Raw genomic sequence first — 20,857 nt, forward strand, 5'->3', positions numbered from 1 at the left:
TGAGTCCTAGTGAATGAGAAGAGCCATGAGCCTGCCCCTGGCCTCATCTCCCCTCTCCCTGTAACACCAGTCTGATGGGCAGCTCCTTTGTCCCCCAGTATGTGGAACCTTCATGCTACACAGGGGCTCAGAGCAGCTAGTCCAACCAGTCCTCTTACAGATGAGAGAACCAAAGCCCAGATGACACTGACTTGCCCAAAGTCACTTATGAACCTGACTGGGTGCCCTGACTCCTGGCTTAGTCCCTTTACTTTCACCTACATTTAAAAAACATGTAAACCTTATGGCAAGCCTGCAGAAAGAAGAATCAGCAGCCACCACACCTCCTCCCCGACACCATTGCCAGGAAGCTTCTCTTCATCCCCTTCAAGTCTTTGATCCCATGTATACAAGACTGTTAGGGCCGTTACTAGTTGGCAGGCAGTCAATATGCATGACACTTAGGCATGTTTTTTTCTCCTTAAACATTCCAGGTTGCTCTAGAGTATTCATAATTCCTGTTTAGTGCCCAGGTAGCATCCTCTAGACTGCGTACAGCAAAGCTGATTTACCCAGTCCCTACTGCTGGACACTCAAGTCCCTTCCAAGTTTTGGCTATTATAACAACACTGCAATGAACACCTTTGGTACAGAGGCTGTCTTCTTGCTGATTACATCTTCAGGGCAAAAGTACGACCCCTTTTTGGAAGGGGTCGTACTGAGTCAGGAGGGATGAACACATTAGGGTTCTGGATAAAATCATGATGGAAGGGGGTGGGCTCTGGGGCCAGAGTGCCTGGGGGCATGTGATGACTCCTCCACTTGCTGGCTGGGTGACCTTGAGCCAGTTATTTACCCTCTCTATCCTCGACTCTTCTCATGTATAAAATTGAGATTAATAATAGCATTGATGGGAGAACTAAATAAGTTTAAACACATAAAGAGCTTAGAACAGAGTAAGCGCTCAATGTATGTTAACCGCTATTTCTAGCTTACTGTTATTATTTATTCAGTACAAGTATACTGAGCACGTATCTTGCTAGGCACTATTCTAGGTACTAGTTATCGCCTTGACAAACTGCTTTCCCAAAGGGCTTTGCTAATTTGCATTAGCATTAGCATGTATGAGGTATCAGTTTCAGTGTTGGATATTGTTATTTTTACCACCCACATGCAAAAATTAACACCTTAGTTTTTTGTTTTTTAGTGGTGCGCGGGCCTCTCACTGCTGTGGCCTCTCCCGTTGTGGAGCACAGGCTCTGGACGTGCAGGCTCAGTGGCCATGGCTCATGGGCCCAGCCGCTCCGCGGCATGTGGGAACCTCCCGGACCGGGGCACGAACCCGCACCCCCTGCATCGTCAGGCGGACTCCCAACCTCTGTGCCACCAGGGAAGCCCAACACCTTAGTTCTTGGTGGGAACTCACTCAATTTTTTTCACCTTCTGTTACCTGTCTGTCTGTCTATCTATCTATCTATCTTATTCGTGACCAGTGAGGGGATTTGGTGCTCTTTCAGTATTAATCTCCGTAGAGGCTCCGACTGTACACTGATGCATGAAGTAGCCTTGGAGGGAAGGGGACAGTTTCACCAGACGACACTAAAAATTACCGAAGGCTCAAGTCATACATGATAGGCAAATTCAGCCTATACTCTTCACCTCCAGAAAAACAATACTATCCCAAGGCTGTGGGGAAAGCAGGTGGGATCCTTTCTCATACCCCACTGTCTGAATTGGTGCTTTGGTTAAACCTGGGTGTGAGATATGGGGGGATGCAGTATGACTAGTCAGGCCCCCCCGGGTCCCCCACTCGCTGGCAGCTGCCGCACTGGTCACAGTCGTAGAACTAAAGGACATGAAAGCATCCAGACCTATTCTCACAGTGTACTGGTAGAGGCAATGACTTGTCTGAGGTCACTCTGACAATTCATGTCACCCTGTCTCCTCACTGCTGGTCAGGGCTCTGTCCACAGCTTTACACTCACCATGGCAATGGGGCGGCCAAAGTCTAGAACCCAGTTCTGCAGGGTGAAGTAGAACCAGAGATCAAGGTGGAAGGGAGCCGTGCTGGCAGCCTCATCAGCCTTGACGGAGCTGTGCCTGGGAAAGGGGCAGACAAAAGGGGTCAGCTCTTCTCTCCCCCCATGGGAAGCTTCCCCACGAAGATGAGCCACAGAGATTTGAGAGCAGGAGGAAACACATGATTAAGTTCTAGGAAAAGGTTTTGCTGGAAATACTGTGGTCCATGGGAAGGTATCCTGGGAGTGGACTCCATCTGCCCTGACCTTTGCTTCTCTATGATTCAGGCAGGAAAATGCCCAAAGGGTATAATAACTGTTGGGTTTTCTTACCTATAGAATGATGGGGAAATCAGATGGGGCAAAGGATGCGAATGTGGCTGAAAAGCATGAAACATGGTGATGGATGATGATAGCTAATCTTCATTGAACACTTTCTATATTCCAGGCACTACTATAGCTGTTTGCATGCACCATCTCATTTAACTCTCTTAATTCTCACAGAAACCATCTGAGGTTAGACTATTACCCCCATTACACAAGTGAAAAAACTGAGGCCCAAGATGTTAAGCAACTTGCCCAAAGTTACATAGCTAAATATTTGAACCTAAATGATTAGGTTCCAGAGCTTATATTTTTAACCTCTAACCCATCATTGTATCCACAGTGATTGGTCCACGGGATGGGCATGTGACCTGAGCTGGATCAATCAGAGCCCTCTGGTGAGATGTGCCTTACAGACTATAGACTGGGATGAACAGGGGCTCTCCCTTTCCCTTGGTTTCTGAACCATGAGGAGGTAGGAACAGGGCTGCAGGTGTCCTTCTTCTCACCAATCCACAGTGAAACCTAAGAAGGAAGGCAGCAGGGACAAGGTGATGTGAGAGACGTGGCAAGAAGAGAACCATCTGACAACACAACTTTGGATGCCTGTCTCTCCTGCAAAGCAGTCAGCCATCTGCTCTTCACAAATGAGCTGAAGCTAAAGGGCCAGTGCATGGGCCACCGCCTCCAAGAAACCTTCCCTGATGAAGCTTATCCCAAAGCCCACTATAGGGAGTGCATCATCCCTAACTCCCACTCAGGCCATGACATCACAGGGCTGGAGTTTTGCTCGTATCTAGGCCCTCAAGAAGGGTGATTTTAAGGTTCTCTCAACTCACCAACCTCCCCATCAGAGTACAAATCCTCTTTACAGTGTCCCTGCCACTACTTGCACACCTCCAGTGACAAGCAGCCCACTCCTCCTAAGACGACTGAGGTGTAAGTTGTACTGTCCCACTGGTGCCAAGACCAGGAGCTGTGTGGTGTGAGTCCATATTCTCCAGAGTTTTCAGCTCAGTAGCTGATTTATGCTCAGTGATTACTGGCTGATATAAAACAATCTCAGTTACCAGTTACTCATTCGTTTTAGTGGCAAACAACAGCTTAGAGGCACCATGAAGATTTTCCTCTGTCAACACTGCTATTGCTTCCATAACTTTCTGGGATCCTTTTTAGCCAATTCCAAGTATGGTCCACACTGGGCTTCTAGAGCAACCCAGACACAGAGAGGCAAGCTCTTGGAGGATCTTATCATCGTCTAGCGGCAGGCAAGGCAGGTGGAGTGGGCCTTTCCTAGGTCAACTAAGTCTTCCTGTCCCCTCTACTCAGTGCCCACCACTTACTGAGTGTCGACTGTGTGCTGTGCTAGGAGCTTCACTAGCACCATCTCATCTAATCCCCACAGTCATACTGGGAGGCTGTTACCCTCCCATTTTACAGATAAGGATACTGAGGCTTAACCAAGGTTACCCCCACTAGTAAGAAGCTGCATCAACTATTCCTTTTGTCAGCCTTCCTACTCCCTCCTTCTTCTGGTGAGAGATGATGTATCCTGAGCCACAGGGAGGGCCAGTGACCCAGGCCGGCGCAGTGGGACTTTTCTAACTAGAGTTGAAAAGAGCATCTTCCTTTCTGGTGCTGGGACGCTAAAGATGAGAGCGTGGGGCTGCCTGTGGCCAAGGTTCCAGCCTCAAGGGACAGCCAGGTGAGAATGAAGCAGCGCTGCAGAGAGGAGCAGGGAAAAATAGGAGGAGAAGGCCTGAGAGGGTTCACATTCCCAGTTCCAGGCATCCCCAAGGCAATGGTTTGGTCACAAGAGCCAATACATTCCCTTTTGCTAAGGGTGCTGTAGTTCACACTGGCTTTCTGTCACTCGCAATCCAGGAGTCCTGAAAGGCAGAGAATTCAAACCTGGGTCTATAAGGATTAAAGACCTGTGCTCTAAGTAGCTTGCTATTTTGTTGCTGATTATTATAAGCTTTGTGGCATATCAGGAGATCAAGATAGAGAGGGATTGGTGTAGCCTGAAGCAGTATGCAAAACCTGCAGGAAGAAAGGGAGCGTGGAAGCATGGATGGGTGGATTCAAGTAGGATGGGTGGATTCAAGTAGGCAGAAAAGCAGCAGGAGAGCAGGATCAAAGGCCTGGAGGTGGAAGTGAGAAAGGGGCTAAAGGGAGCTCAGATGCCTGGCTTATCGGTGGAAGGAAGAGGAGGGGCTGCTGGGCCTTCGGATGGGGGCAGACATTCAGTCACTGTCTGAGACAAGTGACTGGTATAGAAGCCCCACCATGCCCCTTCCCCTTTGTGACCATCAGGGCAAGGCCTCAAAAAGCAGATGGTGGCAACCTCTGGGCCTGAAGAACTTTGATGGGGAAGGAGAATGACAGTCCTCAGTGTTTTATTCTGGAAACCTTCAAACTGGGCAAAGAGCAGGATGTTTGGTACAGGAAATAAAGGCGTTTTGAAAGCCTGGGAAGCACTTAAGTGTCGGTCTCTGGAAGCTGTGGATACAAAGCACACACTAGGGGCTCAGTGACTATTTCCTCGTCCACCTCAGGAGGCACTCAGTCAGTGGGGATCCCTGTCCTGAGTCCAGCCTGGCTGAGCAGAGCAGGAAGAAAAAGGGCAGGTGCAGGGCAGACACCTAACTTGGGAATCAAGATTGGTGAGCGTCTGACTGGTGTTCTCCTGTTGGGACTCTGAGCACAGGAGGCAGATCATGAAGGGTGAAGGCATCCTCTCCCCCAGCCCCTCTCCTGGGGATGAGCATCCTCAAACCTAACCCAACTTTCTGACTTCACAGACTTCACACACCTAGCCTCCAGCCATGCCAGCTCTAGGCCTCAATCATCAGAAACTCCTGCTGAGAACAACAGTGAAAGCACAATGGCAGGTAACCCAAGACAAGGATGGCCTTTAATCTCCTCCACGGCTTTACAAGTCTACCATCTGGGAAAACTGATATCACGACAGTTGGGGAGCGCATACCATACAGCAGCGGTCCCCAACCTTTCTGGCACCAGGGACCAATTTTGTGGAAGACAATTTTTCCATGGACAGGGGGCGGGGGCGGTGGGGGGGAGGAGGAGAGGGGGGATGGTTCAGGCAGTAATGTGAGCAATGGGGGGGATGGTTCAGGTGGTGATGGGGAGTGGCAGATGAAGGTTTGCTCACTTGCTCACCTCCTGCTGTGCAGCCCGGTTCCTAATAGGCTGTGGACTGGTACTGGGTATTGGGGACCCCTGCCATAAAGCACATAACATATAGATGAAATACTCAAAGCGGTCAGCAGTCTCAGCCATGGTGGAGTCAAGCAGGGACCTATGAATGGGGACTATAGAGGGACTGATTTTGGTTTTATATACACAATGGTGAAATACATGACATGATGACAAGTTTGAACAAAAAATGAGAAAATGAAGGCAAAAAATAAGAGGAAAAAAAGGAAAGGCAATTAGAAACTCCAGTAAAAACAAAAGCAATATAAGAAAGCAAATGTAACTGTTAAACTTACTGGACTCTGTAGGGAACAATATTTACATGGCTTAACTAATAAAAACATTGTATACTGATTTTCAAAGTTCAGAATCAATCCACAGACAAAACATGGAAGGCAGTTATGGTTAAAACACAGCAAGTAAATACTACTGTTAACCTTGACAACTTGAAAGTAAAACTATAGATGACAGGAGTTGCGGAGAGGGTAAAGAATGCTAAAGATTAGGGTAGGAGACTAATATTCTTTTAAAAAGGAATCAAGAGATACTGCCCTTATTGTAAATCAACTATACTTCAATAAATAAATAAATAAGTAAACTTTTGGAAAAAAAAGATATTGCTTTACAGTTGATGGAAAAAGAAATAATGGTATATACATATTCCTTAAGGCTACAAAGGTAACAGAGCAAAACTAAAAATGGTGATACAAAACCATCTTGTGAAGACAGGAGAGGCATAAGTGAACCAAATCATAACAGGAAATTAGTAGGTAAACATTAGCTTAGAGGCTAATAGCAACTGATAAACCAAGAAATAGCAGTTGAGCATAGCTTTTTTTTTTTTATATAATTTATTTTTGGCTGTGTTGGGTCTTTGTTGCTGCTTGTGGGCTTTCCGGGTGAGTGGGGGCTACTCTTCATTGCGGTGTGCAGGCTTCTCATTGCAGTGGCTTCTCTTGTTGCAGAGCACGAGCTCTAGGCATGCAGACTTCAGTAGTTGTGGCTCACAAGCTCTTGAGTGCAGGCTCAGTAGTTGTGGCGCACGGGCTTAGTTGCTCCGCGGCATGTGGGATCTTCCTAGACCAGGGGTTGAACCCGTGTCCCCTGCATTGGCAGGCGGATTCTTAACCACTGCGCCACCAAGGAAGCCCTGAGCATAGCTTTTGAGTGTGGACTTTGGAGACTGCCTGGGTTCATATCCCAGCTCTACCACTAACCAAATCTTGAGCAAGTTACCTCCTGGCCTCAATGTTCTCATCTGTAAAATGGGGGATAATACTAGATCTTACGTCAAGAGTTGTGGCTGAATTAAATTATGCAAAAACTTTTTTTCTTTTAATGCAAAAACTTAAGAGCAGGGCCTGGCCCACAGAAAGTGGTATGTACGTAGTATTTGTTATTATTATTTAGAAACATGAATTTAATTCTGGTAGAAACAGTTAAAAGAAGCTAACATGGTTGTCTCTGGTACTAGGGAGAGGTGGAAAAAGGGCCACTGCTTTTTACTCTAAGCCTGTCTGTGCAATTGTATTTAATCATGGGCAGTTATTACTTTGATTACAATACAAAAAACTGTCAACAGAGCAGGTGGAAGCTGGAATAGGGTACCTTGAAAGGTAGCGAGCACCTTGTCATTAGAGGTATGTAAGCAAAGCATGAATGTAGCAGAGGAAATCCAAGCATCCTAGGAGTTAGGATGATTCTGCCTACTGTCTTGTGCAGCAATGATATTGAGAACCGGCCTAGGCACCCAATGAGGGGGGCAGAGACACCCTGGAAGAGAGCCAGCCTCTCATGCCATCCCCACGAGCAACCTGGATGGTGGGGAGCTCATGTAGGAGTAAAGAGGAATAGCCAGAGTGGAGTAGTAAGAACAGAAAACAGAAATCAGAAGCCCCGGGTTTAGGCCCTGCTTCTTGCCGGCAAATGATGTAAACCTCCTTAGACCTCAGTTTCCACATATACAAAATACAAAAAGACCGAGTAAGATGCTGCATGTGGAAACCCCGCATATGAGATAAAGTGGTGACCATATCTGCTACTCACATGCTGTTCTAATTGGACTACCACAGTTCAAGGCAGTCAAAGACTCCCAACTTATAGGTGATTCGGAACAGAGATGTCCTTAGTAGCATGAAAAAGAGCCACTCTTACCCAAGTCTCTCAGACTTCTTCCCTCATCCCAAATCATACCACAAGCTTCCTAAAACTGAGCACACTAGTGCTCAAGAACCTTCCATGGCTCCCCCGTGCCCTACAGAACAAAAGCTGCATCCTTAACCTGACATTTAGGGCAGGAACTAGGGTGAGGCAAGTGAGGCACACAGGGCCCAACATTTAAGTAGGCATAGGGGAGCCACGGAAGGTTTTTGAACACTAGTGCCCCGAGAGCGTCTCCTTAATTTTTGCACTCAAGGCTCTCACTATGGTCCCAGCTCTGCTGCCATTCAAGGCCCTTCACAATCGGTCTGCATCCTCCTGCCACTGTACACAAAGAAAGCTCCAGCACCACTGCACTCCTTGCCTTTCCCAAGCTTTCCCATGGCTGGGACAACCTTTCTTCCCCTGTCACCTACTGATCTCTCTCAAGCTCCACTTCCTCCAGGCAGCCCTCCAAGATGACCTCTCAGTCCCTGGACTGTTCCTCCCAGGCCCGCCCTACCGGACTGTGGGACCCTCCCAGCTTCACCTTACCCACCGCTTTAGTGCCTGGCACAGCGCTGGACTCAACAGAGATGCTTAATGAATGCCTACTCTGTGCAATGAATGTCTATAATTTGTAAAATGGTATGAAAGTAGAGTGGAGGGAAAGATTAAAAGGTGGCTTCTATACCTTTTCCTCTGCCCCAAGCACCGGGTCTCAGCTACATAAACCAATAACTTCCCCTTACTGAGAGAAGGGAACAGCAACCGTGTGGGAAAAGCCCTTCTTAACTCTTTCTCTGGGGGGAAGTTTCCACATTTCGCTGTCTCTTCCATTTACATTCCCACATTCTTTGGTTCCTCGGGGCAAGAAGTGAGCCTCCTGTTAACATCAGAACCCAAGTCAAGTTCAGAGGCACCCCGAGACCTCGGCTTGGCGCCCGGGGCTTGCAGGCGCGTTGGGGGCCCTAGAGAGCAGAGATGTCCTCTGGGCCCGCCACCGCCGTCCCCACCCTTAGTTTCCTGGACCCCAGCTGAGCGACTGTCCTAGAGCCGGCCGGGCCGCTGGGCCGTTGAACCCCGCCGCTGAGCCTCCCTGGGCACGGGGCTCCCCCAGGAAGAGAAAGGAGCGCGGAGGCGGGGCTCAGGCGAGTAGGCGAGAAGCAGCTGCAGGGATAGCGCGTGGACGACCCACCCGGGCTCCGTGGCCCCGGTCCCCCGCCCTCCCCGTCACGTGGCGGGGCTGCGGTTCAGCTCCGCCCGCCGGCGCGCGCCCACCTGGCCTGCAGGAAGGAGGCTCCCGGCTGCGCGCCCGGGCCACCCGCCGCTCCTGGGTGCTGCCGCCTCCGCGCCGCCGCCTCCATGGCTGCCCCGCCGGTCGGGCCCTCCGCCCCGCTGCCCCGAGCTGGAGACGGGCTCGGCTGGCCTGACTGCCGCGAAAGCAAATACCCACCGCGGGTGCGGACCCGCGGGAGAGCGCTCGGCCCCAGAGGCGCGGGCCAGAGGAGGGGCCGGTGGGGGGCGGGACAAGAGACGCGCCGCGGGAGCGCGGGAGGCGGGGCCGGCTCCGCGCGGAGAAGGAGGGGCCCGATGACTGTGGCGTCCCAGGCAGTGGGTGGGGACCGAGGCAGGAGGGCACAAAGTGTAGCCTAATGGGACTGGGATCTGCTGGGGTCCCCTGCGTGGCCGGGGGCGGGAAGCTTTGCCTAGGCTGCCCGAGACCCGCATATTAGATATTAGTCTAGGGTGGGCTAGGGACGTGGGGAAAGACTAATTCGACCCAAATGCTCCCCTGGGGAGGAGACGAGACTGGATTTCCCTTGTCCTTGGGGACGGGAAGGCTTGGAGGGACGGGTTCAATGTCTTTCCCCACTGTGTTATGCACTTTCCTTCCTCAGATGGAAGATAGCGCTCCTTAAAATGTCAACTCTATGGCCTTTGACGCTGGGAATCAAAAATCGGTGGAATAGGAGGGTAGGACGCAAAGAAGAGCGAATTCTTTCCAGGTTGGGGAGGAGGGTGATGCAGAATCCATTTCCGGCTTTGTCACTTTCTTGGACTCTGTGGCTTTGTAAAAGTTACTTCCCTTCTCTTCCATTCAAACATGTATTAACTCCTGAGCAGCGCCCCATCCCATACGAGAATGGATGAGCCCTACCCTAGTAGGCTTACGTGGGGTGTTCGGGGTTCGGATTGGTAAGTGGTGTGCTGGGGAAGGTACTGAGTATTGGGAGGGTGGAGACTTGGAGGGGGTGGGGTCAGACAAGGCTTCTGGAGGAGGCCTTAGGGAACTGAACTCCGTTTGCAAACGTGGAGCAAAGCCAATTTACTGACAATGAGTTGTGGTTGTTGGCTGACAAAAAATGCACAACCTAAAAGTTGAGAATTATGTTTTATTCGGGGTCATTACTGAGAACTGTAGGCCAGATAGCTCAGATAACTCTGAGGAACTGTTCCAAAGAGGTAAGGGAGGAGCCAGGATACACAGGAGTTTTTGCTGAGAAAAAAAAAAAAAATGTAGTCGAACATCAAAAGATTACCGCTAATCACAAAAAACAGACATCTCAAGTTAAAGATTTTACTGTATGGGAAGATGCAAGAGTCTGGGCTTACTGACCTTTGATCTGCAGCTTAACTCTCTAGGGCCAGAATCCTGTTTTTCTCCATCCTGAATTCCCCTCAGGGTGCGCCGTGGGGGGCAGCTGCAGTGGCTGATGGCTTGATGGTGGACAACTTTTTTTTTTGGTCCACTTGGTGAAGGAAAGTACAACGTTTATTGCAGGGTGCCAAGCAAGGGAGTGGGAGACCAGCCTCAGATCCACGCCAACTTAGTCTTTGGGTTAGGTTTTTTTTTTTAAGGGGAAGAACAAAGAGGCTGGGATTAATCATCGTCTTGTGACATTTGTTAATTGTTGTTTCAGGAGTCGGATATCTCTGATTATGATTCTCTAACCAGATGGTCCATGGCTGGGGGGTCTGTTAGCTCATCTTGCCCTGGAGAAACAACCTGGGTTTGTATGTTAATGATGATATCTATAGTAGCAATTTTAGTACATTAATGATGTTAACAACAACAGTTTTAGTCATCTGACTCTGGCTGATTAGTGTTCAGTTAGCACAGGATTGAGGTCAGAGGGGACGAGAAAGGGAATAAAGTTTTGGATAGAGAGATTAATCATGAACTCAGTTTAGGGGGACTTGGCTTCAGATGGACATACTAGCTGTGAGTTTGGACTTCTGAGCTGACAGTGAAGTCTGAGCAGGAGTCCACCAAACACATGGGGAGTGGGGAAGAGTGTTCCAGTCAGAGGGGACAGCCAGCCAGGGGCCTTGGCATCCAGAGAGACCCTGAGGTTTGGAGGAACAGAAAGAAGTTCAGTGAGAGCAGCAGAGGGCAGGGAGGGAGAGCAACAGGAGTTGACCTGGGGAAGGAACCAGCAAAAAGGAGGAGAGCCTTTATCCAGAGAACAATGGGAAGCAGTTTAAGGCTGTTGGGCAGGGGAGTGGCACCAACATATTTGCATTTTAGACCCTTCCCTTCACAGCATGGGGGTTCGGGGAGGTGGTTGAGAGGAGGCAGGACTAGAGACTGGGGCCCAGTTCTTCTAGTGAGGGTCCTGGACTGGTTACAGTGACAGGGGAAAGGAGAGAATTGATGACATCAAGAGTTTGTGTGGGAGGTACCAAGGCTGTGACTTGGATGTCAGGGGTGAGGAGAGAAGAGTTCAGGCAGTGGCCAGTTTCTGCAGCTGGGTGGATGGTGGAGGTGCCCCTTGGGAAGTGGGTTGGAGCTAAATGAGAATTCATCCTTGGACACATTAAGCTTGAGGTGGGTCAGGAAGACTGATGGACCCATGGATCTGAAACTTAGGCCAGACTTGGGAGTTGGGCAGACAGACTTGTGAGTCAGGAATATAGATGACAATTAGAATCTCAGAGGCTACCTGGGGAGACAGCTTCCCTGTGAGAAAAGAGAACAATGGGCAAAGCCTGAGAACAAAGAGCACAGTCCTACTGTATAGCACAGGGAACTATATTAACCATAGTGGAAAAGAATATAAAATATAAAAGAATAAGCAACCTGTAATAAACCATAATGGAAAAGAATATGTATATATACACATATATATATATATATATATCTGAATCACTCTGCTGTACACCAGAAACTAACACAACATTGTAAATCATCTATACTTCAATTAAAAAAAAAAAAAAGAAGCTGGAGAACAATCTGCAAGGCACACTGCCTTGATTTCAATCCTGATACCGTTGCTAACTAGCTGTGACACTTGGGTAAATTGCTCAACCCCTCTCAGCCTCAGTTTACTCATCTGTAACAGGGAGAAGCTTGTTGCATCTACTGCATTGGGGTTGTGATGATTCAGTGAAATAATGCATGTGAAGCGCTTAGCACAGAACCTGGCACTGGTGGGTTTGTTATTTATAACAGTTTGTCCTTGGACCTGAGGTTTCCCTCCATGATGTGAGGGGTTTGAGCTATGCCTACTTCCATTCTATTTTCTTTCCTGTCTTTTCTCTTGAGAGACTTTTATTGGGTTTATTCCTTCTCCTTTTGATCAGAGCCCGTATGTCCCATCTTGACTGTGGCTGGTGCCTGCATCAGGACCATTTTCCATCAGTCCCATCCTGGGCTCCAGCAGCCCACAGGTCACACCCCCAATGCCCACCCCAGCCCCACTAAAGGGCACGTTTGCTTTATAGCTTGCTTTTTCTCATTTGTTCCTCACCATGTCAAATGCAAGCAGGGGATGTCCCTGTTTTGCATCAGGGAAAGCCAATGTCCTGAGCTGAAGTAGTGTACCCAAGGTCAGCCAATGACAATGCTCAGACTGGATCCCAGATTTAATTTTGGTGAGTCTGATCTTCCATCTACAGATTGATCTATGCATACACCAGAGAAGAAGGATTGAGGCTTCCCACTCTGACCCTAATCTCTCATTCTCTGCTGGCTTTGCAAGCCTGCTGGGCTCCAAAGGTAGGGATATGCAGTACCTGTGACGTAATCATCGATTTAATAATACCCAGGAGTGGGCTTCCAGCCATTAGAGGATGAGGCTGTGCAGTAGGGGCCTCTCTGGCTCACTTAATCTCCAATCCCTTAAATACCATCAAATCTGCCTCCTGTCTGGAGCCGACAGCTGCTCCTGAGTGGAGGGGAGTCCAGGCTGGCAGGGAGGCTGGGACTTTCGGAATGAACAAGATGAAAATTCCCCCAGCCTGGTGGGATTATCAGCCCCACCTCTTTCCTGTCCCATCAGGTCTCTTTAAAAATACGATCTGTGTTAGCTCTCAAACTGCATGGAAATTGAGGGGAGCAGGGCCAGGGCGGGGGGATAGAGCAAAGTTGGCACCAACTCTTGGGCACTGAGGGATACACATTTCCAGGAATCTTGCTTCCAACTCTCTGGGGACATGGTTCCTGCCCACCAGAAAGGCAAATGGTCTCAGCTGCAATTTCAGTGAACAGCATCAAGGAACTTTGCAGCTGGGAAGGTCCTTTGGGATTACACAGACCAGTGGTTTCAACTTTTATTTTAGCAGAAGTTCTCTTTTCCAACTAGAGCTGTATGAGCTCCTTTTTAATGCCCACCTAAGATCCTCTCAGCTACACCTGTCTTCCAGGTCTTGCCACTTGTTTCACCAGCACAAGCCAATGGCACCCCCCGATCCCCCAAATTTCTGGCCTGAGAGTGCAGGAGTGTCAGACACTCCATGGGGTGAACCTTTGACCAGTAAGAGACAGGGATTGGCAGATAAATTCCTTTCTCTTCCTCTTTCTGGGTGGACTGTCCTAAGCTTCATACAGCCTCATTAAAGAAGGTCCCACAAAATTTAGCATCAGGGGAGGTGTATAGCAGCCAGCTCAGCAAAGTCCTCTGTGCCCTCTCCCTCCTTTTCTCTCTCTCACCCTGTTTTTTCCCACGTCAGCTTCCCTAGCATCATACTCCATCATAAAGTGTTAGCACATACACTTCTGCCTCAAGATCTGCTTCTTCAGAAACCTGGGATAAGGTAAGATCTGAGAAGGAGGCTCAGTGTATAAAACAGATACAAGTGGGGCTACTCCGAGTGAAGAGAAACAGGGGCCCAGGTACCATCTCTCTTTCCCCCCTACCGTTTCCAAGGCGATGACCAAAGCCTCCTTATAAGGCTCCCAAAAGCCTTTGATCTCATTCAACTCTGCCATTCTGCTGCTGAGGAAACTGAAGCCTGAAGTCACACTGTGAGTTAGTAGCAAAGCCAGGGCTAGACTCCAATCTCCTCGCTCCTAATCTGGTGAGACGAATCCTCATCTTTCTATCAAGTTTACATAAGAACTTTTGAAAATTTTTCTTTTCCCAAAACATCTTCTCACGCTGGTCTGCCCCAGGAAGGCTTTCCCCCCGCCTGCAGTTTTGTTGAGAAATAACTGACATACATCACTGCACAAGTTTAAGGCATACAGCATCATGGTTTGATTTATGTATATTATGAAATAATTACAATAGTTTCAGCTAATATCCATCATCTCTCTGGAAGGCTTTGAAGTCCCCTGTTAGGCTGTAGCCACCACCTGGGAGGCATGACACACAGCCCTCTGAACTCAAAAGCTGGGACTAAGGAGGGCAGACAAAGAAGAAATGGGACAGGGAAGGGGCAGTTATGCTGGGAGAAAGGCAGTCAGGAAAGGCCTGATTTAGGGACCTCTGCTTGTGGGAAACAGGGGTTACACATGGTCAGACCTCAGGGAAGAGAGGATAGGCCTGGGGGAAGAGGGAGGGACCAAAGAAGGAGATGGAGAATGGCTTCCCCTATCAGCTGGTGTTGCCTGTAGGACACCCTCCTCCAGGCTGAGGTCATCCCTAAGGAAGCTTGGAGGGTGACCACACTGTGGGGGAAAGAAACAGAAGGAGGTGTTTGCCTCAAATTGCTTTCATTAAGAGTCTTGTGGGGGCTCCCCTGGTGGCACAGTGGTTAAGAATCTGCCTGCCAATGCAGGGGACATGGATTCGAGCCCTGGTTCAGGAAGATCCCACATGCTACGGAGCAACTAAGCCCATGCGCCACAACTTCTGAGCCTGCGTGCCACAACTACTGAGTCTGTGCTCTAGAGCCCGTGCTCTGCAACAAGAGAAGCCACTGCAATGAGAAGCCCGTGCACCGCAACGAATAGTAGCCCCCGCTCACTGCCACTAGAGAAAGCCCGTGTGCAGCAACGAAATCGCAATGCAGCCAAAAATAAATAAATAAATTTATTTTTTTTAAAAAAAGAGTCTTGTGGTTGTGACTGCTAGAAACAGCTGGGGCCAGGTTAATGGCAAAAAGCGATTTTAAAGGAATCTAAGTATGAGGATGCAGCTGGCCCTTGGGGAACAGATGAGAACCAGGGCCTGGACTTAGAGAAACCCGAAAGCCACCTCCCTCCAACTCTGTTTCTGTTCCATCCTTCTCTCTCTCTGAAACTGGCTTGCCCTGTGTCCTAGGGAGCATTGGCAGCAAATGGCCTCAGCTGGCAGCTTCCAAGTTTACCTCGCTTTCATCCAGGAGTTAAGCAGAATGAGCCTGGACTCTTCTGGGCCCAATTCTAAGTTCTCGTGGAGGGATTATAATTGGCTCAGCTTGAGGCAGGTGCCCACCCTGGGCCAGTCAGTGAGGCCAGATGCTGCACAGTCACAGCTGCTCCCTCTCTGGCCAGATAGGCCAGGGAAGAAGGAGACGGTTCACTACCTTAGGCTTCAACAAAAGCCCTAAGATAGGAGATTCTGTGCTCTTTCCCCATGCCTTAATGGAAGAGATCACTCTTTTCTACATGTGTTATAAACCTTGTCTGGGAGTCTGCCTCCCCCATTGAATTGTTCTCAGCTAGCCCCCTCTCCTTCCCAGCTGCTGCTAACAGGGTCCCAGGGCCTGCCACTGCCCTGATGCCACATCTTTAGCTCTTACGTGAACATTAGTGAGGTTTACTTAAGTTTAATCTTAGACTCATTTTTTAAGAAAGGTCAGTGGGCCTCAAAATTACTGCTTCAAATGAATTTCTAAGTACCTGCTCCTGAGCCTCTGGTGGAAAAGGCTGATGTGAGCTTGTAAAACCAGAACTTACGTGGTGTTTCCTGCTTTGGGAGTCCATGGGTTCAAAGCCCAGAAAGGAATTCAGGGTCCTTTTCTTTCACTTTTGTTAAAAAATTAATTTATTTATTTGGCTGCATCGGGTCTTAGTTGCAGCATGCAGGCTCTCTAGTTGTGGCATGCGGGCTCCAGAGTGTGTAGGTTCAGTAGTTGCGGCATGTGGGCTCTTAGTTGTGGCACGTGGGCTCTAGAGCACGCAGGCTCAGTAGTTGTGGCTCACGGGCTTAGTTGCCCCATGGCATGTGGCATCTTAGTTCCCCAACCAGGGATTGAACCTGCGTCCCCTGCATTGGAAGGTGGATTCTTAACCACTGGACCACCAGGGAAGTGCCCCCTTTTCTTTCACTCTTAACAGCTAACATTTATTGTACAATTGCTGTGTGCTAGGCCCTGGTATCAGTGCTTTATGTGTCTGCCCTCATTTAATTCTCACAATAGCCATTAGGGGTAGGAATAAATTTTGCCTTGCTTACAGATGAGGAAACTCAGGCACAGAAAGGCTGAGTCACCCGCGCAAGATCCCACAGCCTCTCCTGTCAGTGGTGTGGCCGTCAATGAACTGGGCAGCCTGCCTCTGGGGCCCGTACTCTTCAGAAACCACCACACAAGCTGCCTGACCAGACAGGCCATGCAGACTTGAGGGAGGTTTCTCCATGGCCATGGCGAGCAAGGAGTAATATCTGCCTTTAAAAACTACTTAAGAATTGTTAAGCCTGAACTCTGTGTGACTAGTCTTTGAAATTAATCATCTATTCAAGAGACCCAGAGCTGTTAGTGTCAGAAAATCTAGGCTTTTCCCAGAGGCATCTTCATAGGCTTGATCTTTAAAAAGTAGAAAAGTCATTCATGTGAGTGGACAGCCATGTTTCAGAAAGAGAGGGCTTTGAAAAGATAAGCCTTAGATAGGATCTGGCCCCACTGAGGTTGACTCAGGGCTGTGTGCTCTGGGAAAAGCCACCCAAGCTCTGCTCTTGGTTTCTTTACCTGTAAAATGGGATTGAGGTAGGAGATAGATGGGCCCCAGGTTAGACATTTACAACTAGCCTCCTGTTTACACTTTGAAAATAAAGATGATAACAGGAACATGATAAGCAGCTGGACTTTGTCTCCTGTGGACACTTCAAGATCATGGGAATGACAAAAACAGATAGAGGCTAAGCCCTGCTTAGATAAAAGATAAGGAGGTCACATATTTCTCATTCTTGAGGTCAAGGAGACCCCCTCAAGCTACACATGGACAGAAAAGATCCTCAGGGGAGGGGGCACTGGACTATAATATGTTCTGCTAGCCTCCTAGAGACCCTTGTGCTGGAATCCATCTTGGGTAAAAGATGCGCTCACACAGAGGGGAGGGCCCTGAGCCAGACCAAACATGGACTCAAAGACAGACGAAGCAAGAGGATTGGCCAGAGGAAACCTGGAAGAACTGCCCCCATATAAGTGATTTAAACCACCCCAAAAGCGTGGTTCTCTCTCTCTATCTCAGCCCACCCATGCTTTCTCTGAACATATCTTCTCTCCTAATAAACCCTTTACTTGCCTCGCTACTTTTCACCTCTTTGATGAATTCTTTCTTCAAAGCAGACAAGAGCCAGGGTCCTGCTCCACTAACCCCTGGTGGTCTAATGGTTAGGATTCAGTGCTTTCACCGCTACGGCCTGGGTTCAATCCCTGGCCAGGGAATTGAGATCTCGCTTCAAGCTGCCACACACTGCAGCCACCACACAGCCACCCAAGATCAGGATGATCATAACAGCCCCCTTCCAAGGTCACTGGGAAGCTCTAAGAAGGTGGTAGAAGCCTGAAAACTCATGGTCATTGTCCCAGTGGCAAGAATGTGTTTTCCTGGGTAGGAAGCTCGGGGAAGGCAATGCTCAATCCAGAGGAAGCGCCAGAAATTCTGCACCAACATGGGGGCCATCTGAAGGAGAACTTTCTGGATCCCCTCGAATCCTACCATGTAGTCTGTATCCTGCTCCACATTGTAAGAGTGCCCTTGAATTCCCTTCTGGGCTTTGAACCCATTGGGCTCCCAAAGCAGAAAACATCACATAACTTCTGGCTTTAGAAGCCTGTATCAGCCTTTCCCACCACCAGCTCAGAAGTGAGTCCTTAGGAATTTTTCTGAGGCCCACTGACCTGCCTGGAAAATGAGTCTAAGAGCAAACTTAAGTAAACTTTGCTAGTTTCAGGTTTAATTGAGAGATAAACATGATAGCTTTAAGTCACGGTTTTTAAAAAATTAGCTATATTGTGGTATAACTTGCACACAATAAAATTCTTTAATTTTAAGTATGTCAATGAATTTTGACAAATGTATATTCTCATGTAACCACCACCACAGTCATGATACAGAATAATTCCATCACTTCCAAAAATTCCCTCATGTCCCTTTGCAGTCCCTCCCTTCTACCATCGCCAACCCTTGACAACCACTGATTTTCTTTATGTTATTATAGTTTGTCTTTTCTTAAATTTCATATAAATGGAATCATCTAGCTTTTTCCATCTGGATTTTTCCACTTAGTATGATGCTTTTGAGATTCATTCATATTTTTGTACATTTCAAGAGTTCAGTTCTTTTTATTACCAAGTAGAATTCTATTGTCTGGATGTACCACAGTTTGTTAATCCATTTGAAGGATATCTGAGTTGTTTCCAGTTTGATAAAGTTGCTAGGAACATTCATGTACAAGTCTTTGTGTGGACAAATGTCTTATTTCTCTTAGGTAAACACCTAGGAATGGGACTATTGGCTTCTATGGTAACTATACATTTAACTTTATAAGAAACTGCAAACTATTTTCCAAAGTAGCAATACCATTTCAAGTGATCTTTAATCTTAAAAACTTCAGATGTTCTGCCTTGCAAAAAAGATTACCTTCTGGATGACAGCAGAGGTAACCATGGCAGTATCACCCTGATGACAAATCAAGCTGTACATTTCACTCCCATGGCCTGGAGATTCCTCACCCCTGCGATGTGAGAGGGGAGCTCTAAACTGGGTCATTCACCACCATCCTATGTCTCATCCTCCCCTGCCTTTCCATGATCTTCCTGTGCAGGGCTCTGGCCTGAGTGCCAAGCGCAGAGGCAGGTATTGGCAGTCTATACATAATGTATGTATTATCTGGGAATTAAGTTTCCACCCAAAGCCAAAAGCCCTCGTTGCCTGACTTTAAATTAACTATTCATTTGTTTGGCTACAGGATCCCCCATTGAACAATAGGCAAGTCATAACTCTGAACAGACCCAGCAGGCAAAGCGGGATCCCTTTTCCTAGTTGGACAACAAGCCAGAGCCAGTTCCCAGTTATCTAGTCAGTCAATAAGCATTTGTTGAGCTGCACCAGGACAGCACACATGGAACCAATATTTCTTGTAACCTTACTGTCCTTGCCCACCCACTCCGTGGTATTGTCATTGCTCCTTGACAGATGATTAAACGGATACTTGGAGATGTGAGGCCAAGGTTACCCAGCAGAAGCCAGGATGGACTCCCAGGTCTTCCTGCTCTGCAGTCCCTTCCCTGGGGAAACATGTAAGGTAGCTGGGTTTGGGGTGGGGTGGAGGACAAGGCTAGAATACCCGAAACGAGACAATCTAGTTTTTTCCCCAGGGCATTCCCCCCCCCACCCCCCGGTACGCGGGCCTCTCACTGTTGTGGCCTCTCCCGTTGCGGAGCACAGGCTCCGGACACGCAGGCTCAGTGGCCATGGCTCATGGGCCCAGCCGCTCCGCGGCATGTGGGATCTTCCCAGACCGGGGCACAAACCTGTGTCCCCTGAATCGGCAGGCGGACTCTCAACCACTGCGCCACCAGGGAAGCCCCCCCCCCTCCCAGGGCATTCTTGAATTGACCATTGCATGAAACTTTGTCTTCCCCATAAGAACATTGTTTGAGTTGGGAGTTTGTTCCTGATTTGACATAAATTAAATGATGAAAATGTCTTACAAGTAAAGTTATTATAAACAAACCCTTATAATAACTTGTTAGTAAAGCCATGCTCAGTCCTTATGAAACAGGCATGGAGTCATTGTAGACATTAATTACACAAGGGGCCCTCTTCCACTGCAAATTTTTTTATGAAACATGAAAAACTTTACTATGTCTTTAATATGATTTAAAACTAATATGCTAGAAACAGTAAACAGTGAACATTTAATTAGAAATGCTCTTATTAATGTTTAGAAAAGCATTGTGAGAAAAATACCAACTGCTTTGGGCTCTTTATAAAAGCTGGACTAACATTTTGTACGTGACCTGATTTCTCTTTTGTCAAGCTTTTACTTTCCATGGACAGGGTCCACAGATGGGCATCAGGGGACTTTGGACCACCTGAAGTTGTATGCAACATGTTCTGAGGATATATATATTTTGTGGAACCTCTAGCTCTCATCAGATCCTCACAGGCCTCTGTGATACAGCCACAAATTTGAATCACTTATTTCTTACGTTTTTTTCTGCTGTGAGCAGTGGCATTAAAATTATTCCACTGACTTTAGAGCCTTGCTGAGGTGGAATCATTCTTTGAAAAAGTAGCCTGCATCTTCTGCACTTGGTGGTGTGATGGACTAGATTCCCAGAAGGGCTCCCTCCCTGTAAAACAACTGGATCCCGGAAAAAAATAATTTTAATGCATTGCTGGGTATGCAGATAGTAGGGGAAATCACCAAGGTTCCTCACCACTAAAATTAAACAAACAAACAAAAATCATGGACCTGAGACTGGATGAAGAAGCGCTGACTGGAAAGCAAAGGAAAGGTTGGGCGGCCCTGAGAGCAAATGCCTATTTTAGGTACTCCTGGGAAGCCTGCCCTTGGGCCAGTGGCAACGTAGGGGATCTGCCTCAGGACTCCACCTTAGCTCAGGTCTCTAAGGGATTGTGTATTGTCACTGTCTCCCCTTCTGAGGTCTCCGCTGCATCGCTGAGGAGCAGCAGAAACTACATTTCCCAGAATCCTCTGCCCCGTGGGGTTCCAGTAGAGGCTGCAAACGAGAGGCTGGAGAGATTCGGAAGGCGGGTGAAAGGGGTGAAAGGGAGA

At 48.2% G+C, this 20,857-nt stretch overlaps 1 protein-coding gene across 14 annotated transcripts in view; it reads right to left on the minus strand.

Moving 5' to 3' along the window:
- CLN6 (CLN6 transmembrane ER protein) overlaps positions 1–20,857 on the minus strand; it is a 51,744-nt gene that overhangs the window by 8,949 nt on the left and 21,938 nt on the right. For 5 of the 14 annotated variants that reach the window (XM_081228532.1, XM_081228531.1, XM_081228530.1 and 2 more), the window contains exons 1-3: positions 8,374–8,534; positions 5,505–5,564; positions 1,965–2,079 (exon numbers count right to left, since the gene is read on the minus strand). In XM_081228532.1, coding sequence (XP_081084658.1) covers positions 1,965–2,079; positions 5,505–5,564; positions 8,374–8,519 — 321 coding nt within the window. In that variant the 5' untranslated portion in view covers positions 8,520–8,534. Of the gene's footprint in view, positions 1–1,964; positions 2,080–5,504; positions 5,565–8,373; positions 8,543–8,960; positions 9,233–20,857 lie in introns of those variants that run through there. The other 9 variants (XM_081228541.1, XM_081228535.1, XM_081228539.1 and 6 more) reach the window with 8 other exon arrangements.

Source organism: Mesoplodon bidens (genome assembly GCF_964165515.1).
Source record: "Mesoplodon bidens genome assembly, chromosome: 3".
Classification (NCBI taxonomy): domain Eukaryota; kingdom Metazoa; phylum Chordata; class Mammalia; order Artiodactyla; family Ziphiidae; genus Mesoplodon; species Mesoplodon bidens.